At 33.5% G+C, this 15,429-nt stretch overlaps 2 protein-coding genes across 3 annotated transcripts; one reads left to right on the top strand and one right to left on the bottom strand.

The window, feature by feature from the left end:
• Positions 1–272: 272 nt before the first annotated feature.
• LOC133674807 (26S proteasome regulatory subunit 7-like) lies at positions 273–3,951 on the bottom strand. The gene is made up of 10 exons (XM_062096063.1): positions 3,633–3,951; positions 3,461–3,542; positions 2,930–3,021; positions 2,735–2,812; positions 2,411–2,472; positions 2,137–2,281; positions 1,797–2,015; positions 1,532–1,713; positions 1,136–1,311; positions 273–664 (listed from the first exon to the last, which is right to left on the bottom strand). Exons 1-10 carry the CDS (start codon positions 3,726–3,728, stop codon positions 507–509), a joined length of 1,290 nt encoding a protein of 429 aa, XP_061952047.1. The 5' UTR covers positions 3,729–3,951; the 3' UTR covers positions 273–506.
• A 5,549-nt stretch (positions 3,952–9,500) lies between these two features.
• On the top strand, positions 9,501–15,197 carry LOC133673922 (protein FIP1-like). Of its 2 annotated transcripts, XM_062094858.1 has the most exons (14): positions 9,501–9,655; positions 9,736–9,827; positions 9,898–10,002; positions 10,082–10,131; positions 10,477–10,543; positions 10,904–10,976; positions 11,197–11,252; positions 11,806–11,902; positions 12,207–12,291; positions 12,678–12,740; positions 13,018–13,077; positions 13,812–13,904; positions 14,641–14,703; positions 14,801–15,197. In XM_062094858.1, exons 1-14 carry the CDS (start codon positions 9,600–9,602, stop codon positions 14,909–14,911), a joined length of 1,071 nt encoding a protein of 356 aa, XP_061950842.1. In that variant the 5' UTR covers positions 9,501–9,599; the 3' UTR covers positions 14,912–15,197. The 2 variants fall into 2 exon arrangements, with proteins under 2 accessions (XP_061950842.1, XP_061950843.1); XM_062094859.1 differs by lacking the exon at positions 9,501–9,655 and having other exon boundaries at positions 9,737–9,823.
• The last annotated feature ends 232 nt before the right edge of the window (positions 15,198–15,429 follow it).

The raw sequence follows: 15,429 nt of genomic DNA, 5'->3' as shown, positions 1-15,429 counted from the left end.
GTGGCTTAGTTTTGAAATCTTAATTTTACTCCGGTTGAGTTTGTTTGCAAGAAATGTAGTTCTGATTAGAATCATTAGAGTGGATATTCACATAACCCTAGATTCTTACACGAAGCAAATTAGTTCTGTGCCCATCCTTGAACAATTCGAATCTTCCCATTTCTTTGTCTATGAGGCGGTGGTGATTAAAACAACCATTATCCATCGATCTTGGAATATTGTTGTCTCTGCCATTACAAAAACGTTTTACCCCGTTGACCATATCTAGCCACTTGTTACGGGAAACAACATTTAGCCAATATTTCACCAAATTTGGGGCACCAAAGACCACATCATCTTGAACACAAGAGTACCAAATAAATGACATATAGTGTTTCCTTTTCCCCGAATGGAGCTAAACTGGAGGAAAGCAAGGGTGAAAAGGGAAAAGCTAATATAGATTAAGATTAAATAAGCACAATGACAACATGAAATACAACCAGAAGTCCCTAAAGCACAGCATTCCCTCAGTTGTAGACCATGTACTTTGGCGTTGCACTAAACTTCTGATAACCCTTGATGACCTTGTTTACTGCATCAAGGAAGTCTTTCTCAGTCACTGTCTTCCTGCGTGCTCTAATGGCATACATCCCAGCCTCAGTGCAGACACTCCTAATGTCAGCTCCTGTATAACAATCCAACATCAAAAATTCTGATAAAATGACTAGAGACACTTTAAAAGGTTGTGGACCAGCAAATATAACCATACAAGTTGCTGGAGTTGGAGGCTGCTATCCATCCCACTTCAATATTGCAAAATAAGAATAAGGATTCTTGGAACTCACGCCATAGTACTAGTTGAATTATGTGAAACATAATTCCATCTTAAATATAGCACAACTTCCCCTGAACTACATCCGCAGCCTATGTGACCATATTTTTTTAGCTTCTACATTCTGATCCACACACCAAGAGCAAATATTTCACTCCCTTGGTAAAGAAAAGAGTGCCCATCTTTGCAACTTAGATCTAAAGCCATGCCCTGAAAGGCATTATTCCCCCCCCCCCCCAACCCCTTTTTTTTTTTAACAGCAGGTAGTTAAAGTTAATTTAAAGGAAAATTATGCGTAGAATGAGCTTAGAAAGGCATCAATACCGGTTGAATTTGGACAAAGGCGTGCAAGAAGCTCAAAACGAATATCTCTTTCACAATTCATAGTTCGTGTGTGGATCTTGAAAATCTGAGTCCTGCTCTCCAAATCAGGCAGCCCAAACTCAACCTTACGATCTAATCTTCCTGGACGTAACAGAGCTGGGTCCAGTGTATCAGGTCTGCAAACAACAGAACAAATTAAGGTACCAGCGAGACAGAAATCACAAACTAGTACACTTGCTAGCTAGCAAGACAACAAAATATAGATACATCAGAGATCAGAATGAAACAGGTAGCAAAAGTAATACTAGTTAATGAGTGGACTTGAAAAAGATATTTCTTACTTTGAAGGGATTAGAAAGAAACAAATTATATATATCAGTTAACTAGCCCATTAACCTGTTTGTTGCCATCAAGACTTTGATATTTCCTCGAGCATCAAAACCATCAAGCTGATTTACAATTTCAAGCATGGTACGTTGGACCTCATTATCTCCACCGACACCATCATCAAAACGTGCACCACCTATTGCATCAACTTCATCAAAAAAGACAATGCAAGCTTTTTTTGACCGTGCCATCTGCAGTGAATCAAATTCCAGTCAAATATAAGTAGCAGATAAGTTCTATTGATAAATTACAAATTTGAGAGACTGTATCTGACCTGAAAAAGCTCCCGAACCATGCGTGCCCCCTCACCAACATATTTTTGGACAAGTTCACTCCCAATAACACGGATGAAGCATGCATCAGTTCTGTTAGCTACAGCTCTTGCCAAGAGAGTTTTACCCGTTCCAGGAGGACCATAGCACAAAACACCCTTAGGAGGATCAATTCCAAGCTTTACAAATTTCTCTGGATGAAGCATGGGAAGCTCAACAACCTAAATTTTAGGCAATTTATTTTAAGAAATAATCTTAAGAAAACATTTAATTTGAGCTAATGTAAATAATATAATGCGTATATGAACAGATGAAAATAAATATCATAAATAGTATACGCACTTCTCGCATCTTTTCTATTTGCTCCTTACATCCACCAACATCATTATATGTAACATCAGGCTTTTCTTCTACAGTCATCATTGTAACACTTGGATCAATCTTTGGAGGCAATGGAATCTGAATCTGATACTTGTTGCGATCAACACTGCAATGGCAGTGAGATTGTTGTATCTATATCCCATGAAATCAAACAAACACACACACACACATGTACTCACAGCCAAACATATAAAAACATAAAGAACCTTAAAAGAGATCAACGAGGGAAATTTACCCCACTCGCATGCCTTCTTCTATATCAGTAGGGGAAACTTTGTCACCAAGCCCAACCACAAACTAATATTACAAAGAAAGTATAAGGTTAGAATGGTCCACAAAACACATTAGTAGCATGTGTCAACTGAGTGACAAGAACACTTAACACAATTGGCAGTGTTCAATACATAAAGTTCCATACATCAAATTTAAAAAATTAGCAACTATGACAAAAGGTCAGCAATGAGGCACATCATTTGAGCTGTTGTTGATATAACCAGCACAAGCATGAAAAAATGAGGCAGAAGAAAATGGTTTAAGACAACATTCTAAAGAAACACACCTTAGCAATTTGCTTGACATTTATGACATACTTTGCATCCTCGGTATTTGGACTAATAATCTTTGTGCACCTTGCAACCTGATGTGAGGAGGAGGGGAGACAGTCTTAAATTCATTATTCAATATTCAGAACTTCTACGACATTTCTTTGCTTTTTATTGGAAAAAGGAGAGAAAAAATTCCCAAATCATCATGCCTGTAGTGGTTGTTCTTCTTGCATCATCTGCTTATCAGACACAAGGTCCCACTGGCTGGGTGCTGCTAAACCGGTGTCAGATTCTTTAATGCCTATGAATCAAGCAAAAGCATCAATAATCAAAATATATATACTAAACGCATCTAAATGGTGCATTCCTTGGAAGAGCAAGGTAATCACACAAGAAGAGTTTGATGATATAAACAACACACATGAAAAATGAAACGAGCATCTTATCAACAGCACATTTTCAATCAACAACTAATTTGGAGAAAAGCTTTAATGGCACTACATTAAAAGAAAACCAATCTCTTCTCTCTGTGTGTATATATGAGAGCGCGCGTGTGTGTGTGTAGGTATCAAAAACTGATTCTTTAAGTCTTGACCTACAGCAGTGACCATGAACGATATTAATCTCAAAGCTTTCAATCACTGGCAGCATAGACCCAGATCCAAAAAAAAATTACTATAAAGATAGCTATTTAAATCTTTAATTGAAAGCAAAAAAAAAAGGAGCCTAAAGATTATTACCCCGAAGATCATTAATCTTCTTAGCTAATTCTTTGATTTCCTTCTCTTCTTTCTTAATACTGTTCGAGTACGGACCCAAACCCTGCATTAATTAATTAATTAATTAATTAATTAATCAAACCAATATTCAAAAGTCAATTGTTAAGAAAAATAACAACGAAATGGAACATGCATAAGTTTTGAGGAGAGCGATGTCGTCTTCGTCGAGAGGAGGTGGATTCTTCTCGTCCTTCAATATCTCGTCGTCGTCAACCGCTGCCGGAGCCATTGATTAATTAATAAATCGATCCAAATCTTAAACCTAAAAGGCCACTGAAGCCAAGACTGAAGAAGCAAAGAATTTTTTTTCTTTTTCTTTTTCTTTTTCTTTTTCTTTCTTTTCTTTTTTTGATAGAGAGGGGCAGTGGATTGGCATTTGGTTTCGATATAAAAAGCGGGACTTGCCCTTTCCTACAAGAAACACTGCAAAATGCATGCCATTTTCTCTCTTCTTTTTCATTTTTTTACCTCCTGTCTGATGCTGTTAACCATACAAGATTTCTTCCGTTTTGCAGTACTGAGGTTCGACTGTAATTTTTTAATTTTATATTTTAAATTAATTTTTTTAATATTTTTAATTGTTTTGACATGTTATATTAAAAATTAAAAAATATATATATTAATATATTGTCATTACTATGCCACGAACTATATTTAACATATAAAAAAAAGTTTTATTAAAAACATTGCTTATAATAGATCAAAATAAATATGTATGTGTTTTGCATATGTCTTTAATAAAAATGAGTATTAAATAAAAATTAGAATATCCAATAAAAAATATTAACAATAAATTTTTTTAAAAAAATCAAAATATTTTTATTTTTATTTTTTAAATATTAAAACAATAACATATGATCATTGAAGTTTACTCATCAAATACATGCTCAAGTTATGTACCCGACTTGATTCAATTTTATTTTTTTCAACTATAATCTTACTTAAAAACAAACTAAAATTCTAATGATATTTCCAATAAAAAAACAATAACTTAAATATATTTTCAATTAAATTAAGAGATTAATAAAGTTATGTGTATAATATATATTCAATCATTTAATTTCTAATTAAATAAAGTTAAAATAAAAAAGAGACAAAAGAATAATAAGAATTGGAGGCTTAACATGTCTGATCACTAAAATTAAAGTCCAGCATGTGGATATAGTAGTATAGGCCCAAACTTTTAAGCCTAATATTTTTTAAATTATTTAAATATGTTTTATCCATCTATTTTTTATTAAAAAAAAATATAGACGACGCATCGTCTACTACCATAAATTCAATCATCACAGATGTGACTTAAAAATTAAAGGTGGTATTTTTGCTTAAAATATTTATTTTTAACTCATTTTTTTCTAAACACCCTTAGAACCTCCTAGGGTTGAGCATTTTCGATTTGATCCGATTTTGAACCAAAATAAATAACCAAACCGAATTTTTTTTTGTTTTGAAACCGAACCGAAAACCGGTTTAAACCGATTAATTTCAGTTCAGTTCAGGTTTTTTCCTTTCCAAACCAGTTCAAACCGAAATTACTCCGATTGAGTTTTTTCTAGGCTTTTTATTGACAACATTTTTCAACACTTTTGTTTTGTACTTGCTTCCATTTTCCAGAAAATCAACTTCAATTTATGTTTTGATAGATCCTTGCCCAGAAGTTAAACCCAGCAAAAAAATACACAAAACAAAACAAAAAAGATATCCCTGGCTGTGACTGCTTTCTTTACAGTTAGGTTAGCTAGTCCGCTCTTTCCTGTTCTTCAAGCCCAATGAACTTAGGGTGTCGTTGCACCCCTTCAATTAGAATAGATTTTGATTTAGTGTCCTTTCTTCCCGGGTTTTGGAATTTCCTGAAAAGTGTGAAATAAGAGTGGTTAGAAGTAAGAATTGTTGGAACCAGATGAAAGCCTAGGATAGCCTCAAGAAGCGATTTCAAATACTACTTACAAAATTTTGTAATAGAATAGCCTCAAGACTGGAATTCTTAAACCTTTCTTTGCATATTCCCGCGCCGTTTGAGATGAGAGATGAGAGACAGAGAGCATGGAGGAGAAGGAGACAGATTTGAGAGATGAGAGATGAGAGGCAGAGAGCATGGAGAAGAAGATAATTTTGAGAGATGAGAGGTAGAGAGAAGGGAGAGGAGGCGGTTGAGAAAGTGAGAATGATGATTTAAGTTTAGGGTTAGAAAATATGATATTTATACTCTCTCTTTTTTCAAGAGCCAGCTTAGTTGAATCGGGCCGGTTCGATTCGGTTCAATCGGTTTTAGACTTTGAAAACTGAAACCGAACCGGACCGGAAATATTTTGTGATTTTCTAATCAGTTTAATCGGTTTTTTTCACAGTTCGGTTTTTTTGATTATTTTTTTTCCGGTTTTCTTGGTTTTTTGGTTTTTTTGCCCACCCCTAGAACCTCCCCAACCCAATTAAGCAACCCAAAAAATTTCCAAAAGTGGTCTAAAATACAAAATCAAATCAGAAAAAAAAAATTCTCTCTTAACTTCAATCTTTTTTTCAGGCAAGATGATGGTTTAAAAAGATATCAATGGGACCCCTTGTCAAACAGAATCTGTTGATATCAAGATCAGTATAATTGTCTCTCTCCTTTATCAAACTCAAAGACTAAAATGTGAATAAAATGAAATTTTGGACCAAATTGTATGATTCTTGAACTCAATAATTTTTTCATGAAAGATATGAGAGAAGCGACCTATATACTAGGAATAAAGAGCTATAAAGATATATCTAAAAGGTTATTTGGATTGTCTCAATCCATATATATAGACAAGATGCGAAAATGGTTTAGTATGAAAGAATCTAAAAAAGAATATTTTACCATTTCGCATATGATACGTCTCTCCAAGAATATGTGCCTTAAAACACAAATTGAGAGATATGTTGAAAATGATTCCATATACTATGACTATGGATATAAGATCCATAATATATGTGATGATATGTACAAGACCAGATATATCTTATGCTTTAAGCATAATGAGTAGATATCAATTTAATCCAGGTAAGAGTCACTAGAAGATAGTTAAAAATATTTTTAAATACTTAAAAAGAAAAAAAATGTTTTTTTTTTCCTATAAATGAGATAAAATAGTAGTTCATGGTTATTTAAATGCTAGTTTTCAATAAGTTATTGAAAATAGAAAATTTAATTTAGTTATATTTTACTCTAAATAATGGTGTTGTAAGTTGAAAGAGTTCCAAATAAAAGACCAAAGTAGATTCTACAACTAAAGTTGAGTACACCTCTATGTTTGAAGAGATAAAAGAGGTTGTTTGGACCAAGAAGTTCATCACTGAACTAGGTGTGATTCCTAGCATTGTTGATCTAGTAGCCTTATACAATGATAATAATGGAGTCATTGCACAAACAAAGAAACCAAGGTCTCATTAATAATCCAAAGATGTACTTGAACAATTCTATTTGATTAGAGAATCATAGAAAGAAAGATGTAAAGATAGAGCGAGTACCTACTAAAGAGAATCTTGTAGATTCTCGTATTGAGAAACTATCTCAGTCAAAGTATTATCATCAAATAGAGTGATATGGTATTTGATACACGAGTGTTGACTTTGGTGCAAGTGAAAGATTGTTAGTGAATATGCCTTGTAACCAATCGTTTGGTTACACATGACATTGACTTTGTTCATGTAAATATATTTAATTTAATAATAAAGACTTATTTATCTTTAATATTCATGAAATATTTTATTAATGAATATAATATTTGATTAATGAGTTTATAGTAAAGATAAAGTTATTGAGACAAAAATTCCTTGCAAAGAAAATTATAAAGTTATTATAATTATAATATTCAAATTGCATCAAAGCATTATTCCTAAATGTTTCTAGTCGATGCTCTATTAAGATTGGACATTAATTAGAGTTATTAAAACCGATGCATATTATGTGTTTTCCTTTATGAAAGGAAGCAATTGTTTTCATAAACTGAGGTATGAATGATATCTAGAACTAATATTTAAGTGTTTGTTAGATGACATGTACACTAAACTAATTTGCATAAGAATTTTATATGAAGAGATCACTCGTGGTTCTAGAAAAGCTCACATAATAGTTGTGTAAGTGATTCTTATACTTGAGATCATTAAGTTATCTTATATATGGAGTGTTATATTTTGATCCTGCTATACGTTGTCGTAACCAAGGATAACAAATGGGCAGATATTGAGTATAACATGAACTATATGAAGGTAATTAAATAATCAAGAGATGATTCATTATCCTAGATGAATTGTGGAAAATATTTCACCCGTTCTCAAATAGTATTCCTTGCACAAGATATAATGAGATTTGAAAAGAGTTTTAAATCTTATTCAAAAAATTAATATCTATAGTGTTGAGAACAAACATGATTTGATATAGTAGACACACTCCATGCTATAATATCTAAATCAGAATATTGTTGATGAATGAATAATAATTATATTGAGAAACTGATCACTAAAATGTTAAATCAAATCATTTATGACTTTCATAATATTTGGGGGATCATGACATGTTGCTAAACATTGTACTTGATCTTCAAATATAAAACAATTAATTATTGAATTGATAATTAATTAATTAATTTAATTTACTTAATCCTATTTTATTTAGGATTGCGATTTATATTTGACCAACTTATTATAAAATCTAATGAGTCACACACATAAGAATCATTAGTCATAAATTAAAATGAGATGATTAATCAAGTATAACTTGATTATAAATAAATTTTAGAAATTAGGGATTATAGTGTAATTTATACAGGGAATTATATTTCTAGACATAAAAATCAAGTAGGGACTTGATTGAATAAATTTCTAAAATTAGCCTAAAATAGTGTATATATATTATTTAAGAGAAAAATTAATATTTTTTCATTTATAGAGTTTTTAGGTTTTTTTATAAATAAAAAGTTATACCTCTTATTTTTCGTGGATGGTGAAAAATGTGAGTTAAGTACAATGCTGAAATACTTAAAATAAAATAGAAAATAACTAGCATTCTAAGATATAGCAATCACTTTCTCCTAAAAGGGTTTAGAAGATTTCTTACTAATGGTTGTGTGAATTACCGTCAGAGGCCGAACAATTGTACAACTTGTGGTTTGCGACAACTTAACTTTTGAAACAAATACTTAAATAAAAAAAAAATTATGAACTTCATGTAATTTTCACATAAAAACTTAAAATAATTCTAGATCTGTATAACAGAATCCTTTAGACTCCTGAAAAGTTTTAAATTTACCGTTTTTGCTGCATTTATATGTTTTGAGAAACCCAATATAATATCATTCAAAAAAAGGTATATGCCAACCCAAACTTCCACTTTTGATTAGTAGTTAATATTACTAAATAAACAGAGATTTTTTTCCGAGAGAAAAAGAGATGATTGTTATGAAGAAAAAGAAAAGGGAACCAAGTTTGTTTCTTAAGAGTGTAGAAAAGTTTGTCGTGAAGAAGATGGTGATTATGAGGGCATTTGAGGGTGTGGTGTGGTTAAGTGTGGTGGTTTTTTTTTTAATGTACAACTTTTTTAATATATCAAAAGCCATTATCAAAAGCAAGTTTTACCTGTTTTTTTTTTTTGATGGATCCCACTAGAAAAAGCAAACACACCCTTAGTTTCTTCTAAAAAAAGAAAAAAATTGAAGTTAAAAGAGAAAGATTAATTTAGTCTGAATTTTAAAATTAGTTTTTAACCTAACCTAGATTTCTATAAGACACGTTAAGTCCTAATTGATGACAATTTTGCTTTACTTGCATAACCATTATGTAATTGATTTTTTAATACAGAATATTATTATAAATAATAAATTTAATACAGGCGGGAGAGAAAAGTTGAAACATGAATCCTCAAAGATGACCTGGCATTAAAAATTTATCTATTTTTATATAAAGATAGATAAATATTAAAGGTTCGGCGCAGTGGGCAATGGGACAATGTAAAGCCCATTAACGGCCCATATCCAGCGTTGAAAATGATTTCAATTAATATCAAACAAGGAAAAAGAAACAAAAATTCACAGAAAAAGCTCGATTGATCCAACAAAAAGAAAAAAGAAAAGAGAAGAAGAAGATGTCGACAGAGAGACATGGCAATTCCTCATCAACGTCTCGTGAAGAAAACGCTCTGTAAGTTTATCAAGCATTTATTAAAATAACAATATTTCCAATTGATTATAATAAGCATTCTGTGCTGGTTGCAATTGCAGTTTCTTAGATATAGTGCAGGAGGCTCCTCTATTCGGTCACCGGAAATCCAGGAGTATTTTTGGTGCTATCGTTTACTGTGCTCTACTGGCAAGTACTGTATCCTTTCTATTTCCTCTTCAATTATTGTTATATTATTAATGGTATTAATTAATTTTAGGCAGGTTATGCTGTTTTGGCAGCCGGAGCTCCATATATCTTTCGCCCTATAAAGCATTTGGTTCCGTCTTTGCTTTGCAGTTGTGATGTTGTTCTTCTTATACTCACAGGTATATCTATCTATCCATTAAATTTTGGGAAATACGATATGCTTAAGAGAGAGTAGATTCATTTCATTTCTTCCTTCAGGCATCTTTCAGCAATATTTCGTTTCTCAAGTTCAGAAAATACGGTTGCAGGTAATCTCCACTACCTTCCTACTCTAATTCAATGTAATAAGTTCGTTTTTAGATGTTTATTGGTCCACTCGATAGCCTTTTTGCTGCTCTTATTGGGATTTCTTTATGGAATGAAAGCGCAGTTTATATTCGTCAAACAAATGTTATTTTGACGCCTGTTCCATGTAATTTTCTCCCAGCCTAAATGTTGCTCTTTAAGATACTACTGGGAAACCCGCAGCAAATGTTTTCGCTTTTTTGACATTTCTGTTTCTCTGTAGAGCTGTTGGATTCTTAAATCGTGGGCTCTTGTGAACAACGTTTACCTGCTCTACAAACCATCACAGTCTCTTATTTGTTTTGTAGGGTTATTACAGTTTTAGCCAGAAGTTGAAGCATATTGTTCGCTTACCATTTGCCATTACTGCGTATGGTAAGGAAATGATTTTAAGTTCTGTCCTTATCTTCTCATATGTCTATCTATTTGACCATGGTTTTTTGTTCGTCTGTACAACTCCACCATATTTCTCCTCTATGTCCTGGATTTCTCAACTCAATGAGTTGAAAAATTAGGTCTCATGGTAAAATTTGGATATAATTTGTGAGGGTTGGTACCACAATCATTCTATCATTAAGTTTGTCCATTACTCTGGAATATTTTGACATATTTCAGCTATAGTTAAATCAGAGATTTTGCTATTTGTATCATCTACAAGTTAATTAATGTAAATCTATTATTTCATCTCATAATTTTTATTGTTATCATTGTAATGATTGTTTATTCAAATTCTAGGAACTGCTACTATGCTGCTTGTCATGGTATGGAAACCCCACATCAGTGTCCTTTCAGTCTCTACATTACTGAGGTCTGGACATTATTTGCTTTGCTGACGTGCATCTCAATTGCTTCATTTTCAAGATATGTCCTATTATTGCTCATGATATTGAGCTGTGGTCCTATTATTCACAAGTAACATCGTATCTGATCTGTTCTCTCATTAGATAAAATGGAAATTTTCCTGCTCTGTATCGCTTTTTTTCTAACTGTGCTGTGAAAATTCATTTTCCTTCTCATTAAATCTGCAGGATTAACATGTTGGCTGAAGCACTATGTGCTGCATCATTTATGAGTGTCTATATTGGTGAGCCTATACAATCCTTGTAGTGTTTTGAGTTTAACATTATTTATGTAGCGTTGGTACCATGAAAAAAGCTATTGTCAATAATCAAACCTTATAGGGTGCTTGTTAGACAACTCTTTCCCCATCCAGATCTAGTGTGGAATATTTGCAAATTCTTTATCTATACGCTTCCTTCACCCAGGATTTTGACATTGTGTAGCTATTCTCGTAACTATTGAAACTTCAGTTTGAATAAAAAAATGCTTTTGGAAGTTCCTAAGATCCATGGAGCATGCATGATTACAAGAAGCATCCATTTTGAACTTCTTAAGCTTTCCTATGAACAAGATACTCTGTAAAAGCTATCACATGACAGTACTGAGCATTTGAAATGGGATTTTCTTCTGGAATGCAAATTTAGATAGCCTCGAGATCATTTTATCTTTGCCAATTCAAGATCTCTACTGTTCATACCTGTTTACTGAATTTAAACTCATAAATCAATGTTCCATTGGAGATTATAAAACTTTCATCGCAGTTCTTTCCCTCATTGCTTTTCTGTGTGCACTTGCAGGTTACTTGCACCAGTACAATTCGTTAAACTCTGAACCTGACATTTTGAAGTCATTATATTCTCCACTTCAACATTCAAGTCCTTTAGAAGGTTTGAGGTAGTCATATTCTTATTTTGTTATTCCAGAAACCCTTGCCTATTTCTCAAGCTTCAGAGTGAAATAGACTGTGTACTTTTTTTTTAACTTACAATGCATGATGGTGTTCTTGAAAGATTATTTGTTGCATCTGGAGCTATCCATTTTTTCAATATTCTGATTTTGTCATTGTTGCAGTTGGTGGCATATAGATAGAAATCCCAATTCCCATGGATTAGTTCATATAGAAACTCAAAGTTGAAGATATCACTATTTTATTGGTTGTATGTGAAAAAATAGATGACAGTACCATTTGGTGAAACAGGTATCATGATGGCAGTCGACTTTCTGATCAGCAAATGGCTTTGCTGCAATATCAGCGTGAGAACCTTCATTTCTTGAGTGAGGAGGTATGCTAAACTCAATTAAGTGTCAGTCCAAAATTTGTCAGTGTTGGCAACATGGGTACTTTGTTCCCTGATCTGATCTGTTAAAGGTTATATATTTTGTAAGTTCATATACAAGAGCCTTTATTAGGAGGTTCTAGATTGTTAAAATCTATGATTGCACTGGTTTTACATAGCTGCGCTCTTGAGCTGTCAGTGAAACCTATTATAGCATCAGTTTTTATGTCCCTGCTCTCTTAATGTTGTTGGTTTTAACAAATACACATTGTTTGGTTACTGAAAGTTATGGGCAATGATCTTCTCTAATTGGCGTAGTTAGTTAATTTATTGGCACCAGTTTAACTGATTTTCTTGTTTTTTTGGTAAATTCTCATTAATTCTTCACGCAGGTTCTTAGGTTGCAAGAGTGCTTAAGCAAATATGAACGCTCTGATGATGGGAGTACACCTCAGGTGATAGTCATACTGTTAATTATTTAACTTTACTGTGGATTTCATAAAATCACAATGTAAAGGAATGTAGAGGTCCATAATGTAATTGCAGTTATTGTAGCCCTCAAGAACAGACGACTTCTTTCACACCTGGAAATTTATAACATGGCTTAATGAAATTTAAATGACTAAATGACCTCTATATATCACAACTACATTTAACTGCACTTCAGTATGGAATGGAATGGAATTGTTTTCTGAAAATAATGATAATGATTGCTGTTGTCCACTTTTCCAGGTTGATCTTGCCCATCTGTTAGCAGCTCGTGAACAGGAATTACGGACGCTTGCTGCTGAGGTATACATGATAAAATTCTGTCCTTTAGCATTCAATTTCTTAAATAAGCAAAAAGAGAATTCAATTAAAGCTTACAATATCACCTTACAGATTAAGAGAACATCTCCTACATACACTATACTGTGTAGAATTATCTGTATGGGATATTCAATTTTCCCCGTCTTCCATGCTGTCATTGCTACTTCTACCTACTCCTTATTTGTGCTGTAATGGGTGGATTGTATTTTAGGCAATATATCAAAAACTCATTGTTAGCGTCAGATGACTTTAGCTCCTAAATGAAGTCACTTGATTGTTATTTTAGGCCACATAAGCATCAGGAGAATTTTGACATTTCAATTTTAAGTGAGGAAATTATTTCTCATGCAAAATTGATGAAGTAGGAACCAATGGGTTAAGAAACTTAAGCAGAAAGTTCTAATTATCTTTTTTTGTCAAAAGATGAAGATTTCTATGGATATTTGTAAACGATCAGGGCCTTTTCTTCTCTTTATTACAGAAAATGTATTTAATGTCAGAAGGATATTTGATTATCTTTTTGAGCAAGATGTAGCATAATCAGCTATGGTGCTGTAGCTCATGTTGCTCTTGGAGTTTAATCAGTCAGTTGTTGTGGAAAGTTCAACCCATCCATGGACTGCTGATATATTATGCCTTCCATTGCTATTAAAATTAAATGAGGCACTGGTTCAACAACCATTTGACCTCATCCACGTTATCCTCTCAATGTACAGATGAATCAATTACAATCTGAGCTAAGGCTTGCTCGATCTTTGATAGCTGAGAGGGACTCTGAACTCCAGCAGGTGCGCACCACAAACAATCAGGTACCATCCATAGATTCAACCCTAGAATTTTGGAGTGTTGTGCTTGCTCTACAGAATCCTGGCTGTATGTACTAACTCTATTGCTAAAAACCCAATGCTTCACTAAAAGGACAACATCATCCTAATAAAGATGTGGCTGCTAACAATGTACTGTTAAAGAAAGCTAACTGCATGTTTTTCAAATGAAAAGATGAAGTCTACTAATCGGCCAGGCATGTTATAATAATTAGGGAATATTGGGCACTATTCCTTGAGAAATTGAGAGATGCAAGCTCAGCTTTTGTGCTTTTGTCCAGTTTCATTTTCTTTTGTGAAGGAAAATATCGCTATTGGGTGAACTTATTGTCTTCTTGTTTCCTTGAAAAGTCATGTCCAAATGCATGCACACATTCTCTCGTGTCATTTCCATGAAATACATGCCAGAATGCATGTCCCAGTACTACCACAAGTTCTCTCTCGTGAGCACTCATTAGCTCACTCCAGCAAAAAGCAAAGCTACATAAATATACTGTAATTTACTACTTTGTTGAAGTTTCCAGCCCAGCAATGTAAAGGCTGATATTCTCATAGTAATTAATTCATATATGCATATGGTCATTGTTTGAGGTCGCAAAATTCCATGGTACTGCTTTAACTGTTGCCCGCCCGCAGTTCTTTAATAAAAGATGCATTCTGATTTGTATCTGTGTTTTGGGATTGCCACTTTTGTGCTTTGATTGATGAAATGCTGGAATAGTACGTGGAAGAGAATGAAAGGCTGAGGGCTATTTTAGGGGAATGGAGTGCCAGGGCAGCTAAGGTACTTGTTTTTTTTTTTGTTTACCCTTCCTATGTACCCTTTGCATGAAGCAATAATATCGTTAGCATAACCTCATAATTTGACCGACATGTTACAGCTTGAGCGAGCATTGGAAGGTGAGCGGATGTCAAATCTTGAATTGCAAAAGAATTTTTCGACATCCAGAAATCAATCACATGCATCAACTGAAACAAGTGAGAAACGTTGAACTTAGCTGGCCCAGAATTTTCTCACAACTCTACTACCATTTTCTTGTGGAAGTGTTCATGCCGGACGCAAAACGCCCTCCATGACAAGCATGAAAGTGCTACCACAACGGTAGTAGATGGCTGAATGTGCGTAACAGTTCATTGTGAAGTTAATGTTGTACATAACCGTTCATTATTTTGCTTTTCTGGTTTTGCTGGAAAGTGTTAGATGCAACTCTCCCCGTCAGAAGGCTGTTTCGCTCTCTTTTTTTTGTGAAAAGAAAAAACTACCATTACCATTAGAAATAGAGTTCATCACCAACATTGACGGGAAGGGTTTGATCAAACAACAGAGTACTAAAGGAACTGGATCCATACATATGGGGCTGCTCCATGAAAGCGCTTTTCTGGAAATGATGTAGCGGTACGTTTATCAACAAGGTCGCAGAACGTAACACAAGCTTACCTGAGCCGATATCTGTGTTTTCTAGTTATAAGCATATCACACCAAATTCAACGGCCCTTCTAGCAATTCACA

Source organism: Populus nigra, chromosome 15 (assembly GCF_951802175.1).
Source record: "Populus nigra chromosome 15, ddPopNigr1.1, whole genome shotgun sequence".
NCBI lineage: Eukaryota > Viridiplantae > Streptophyta > Magnoliopsida > Malpighiales > Salicaceae > Populus > Populus nigra.
The sequence above is the reverse complement of the archived record's forward strand: the minus strand, read 5'-3'. Positions and strand labels throughout refer to the sequence as shown.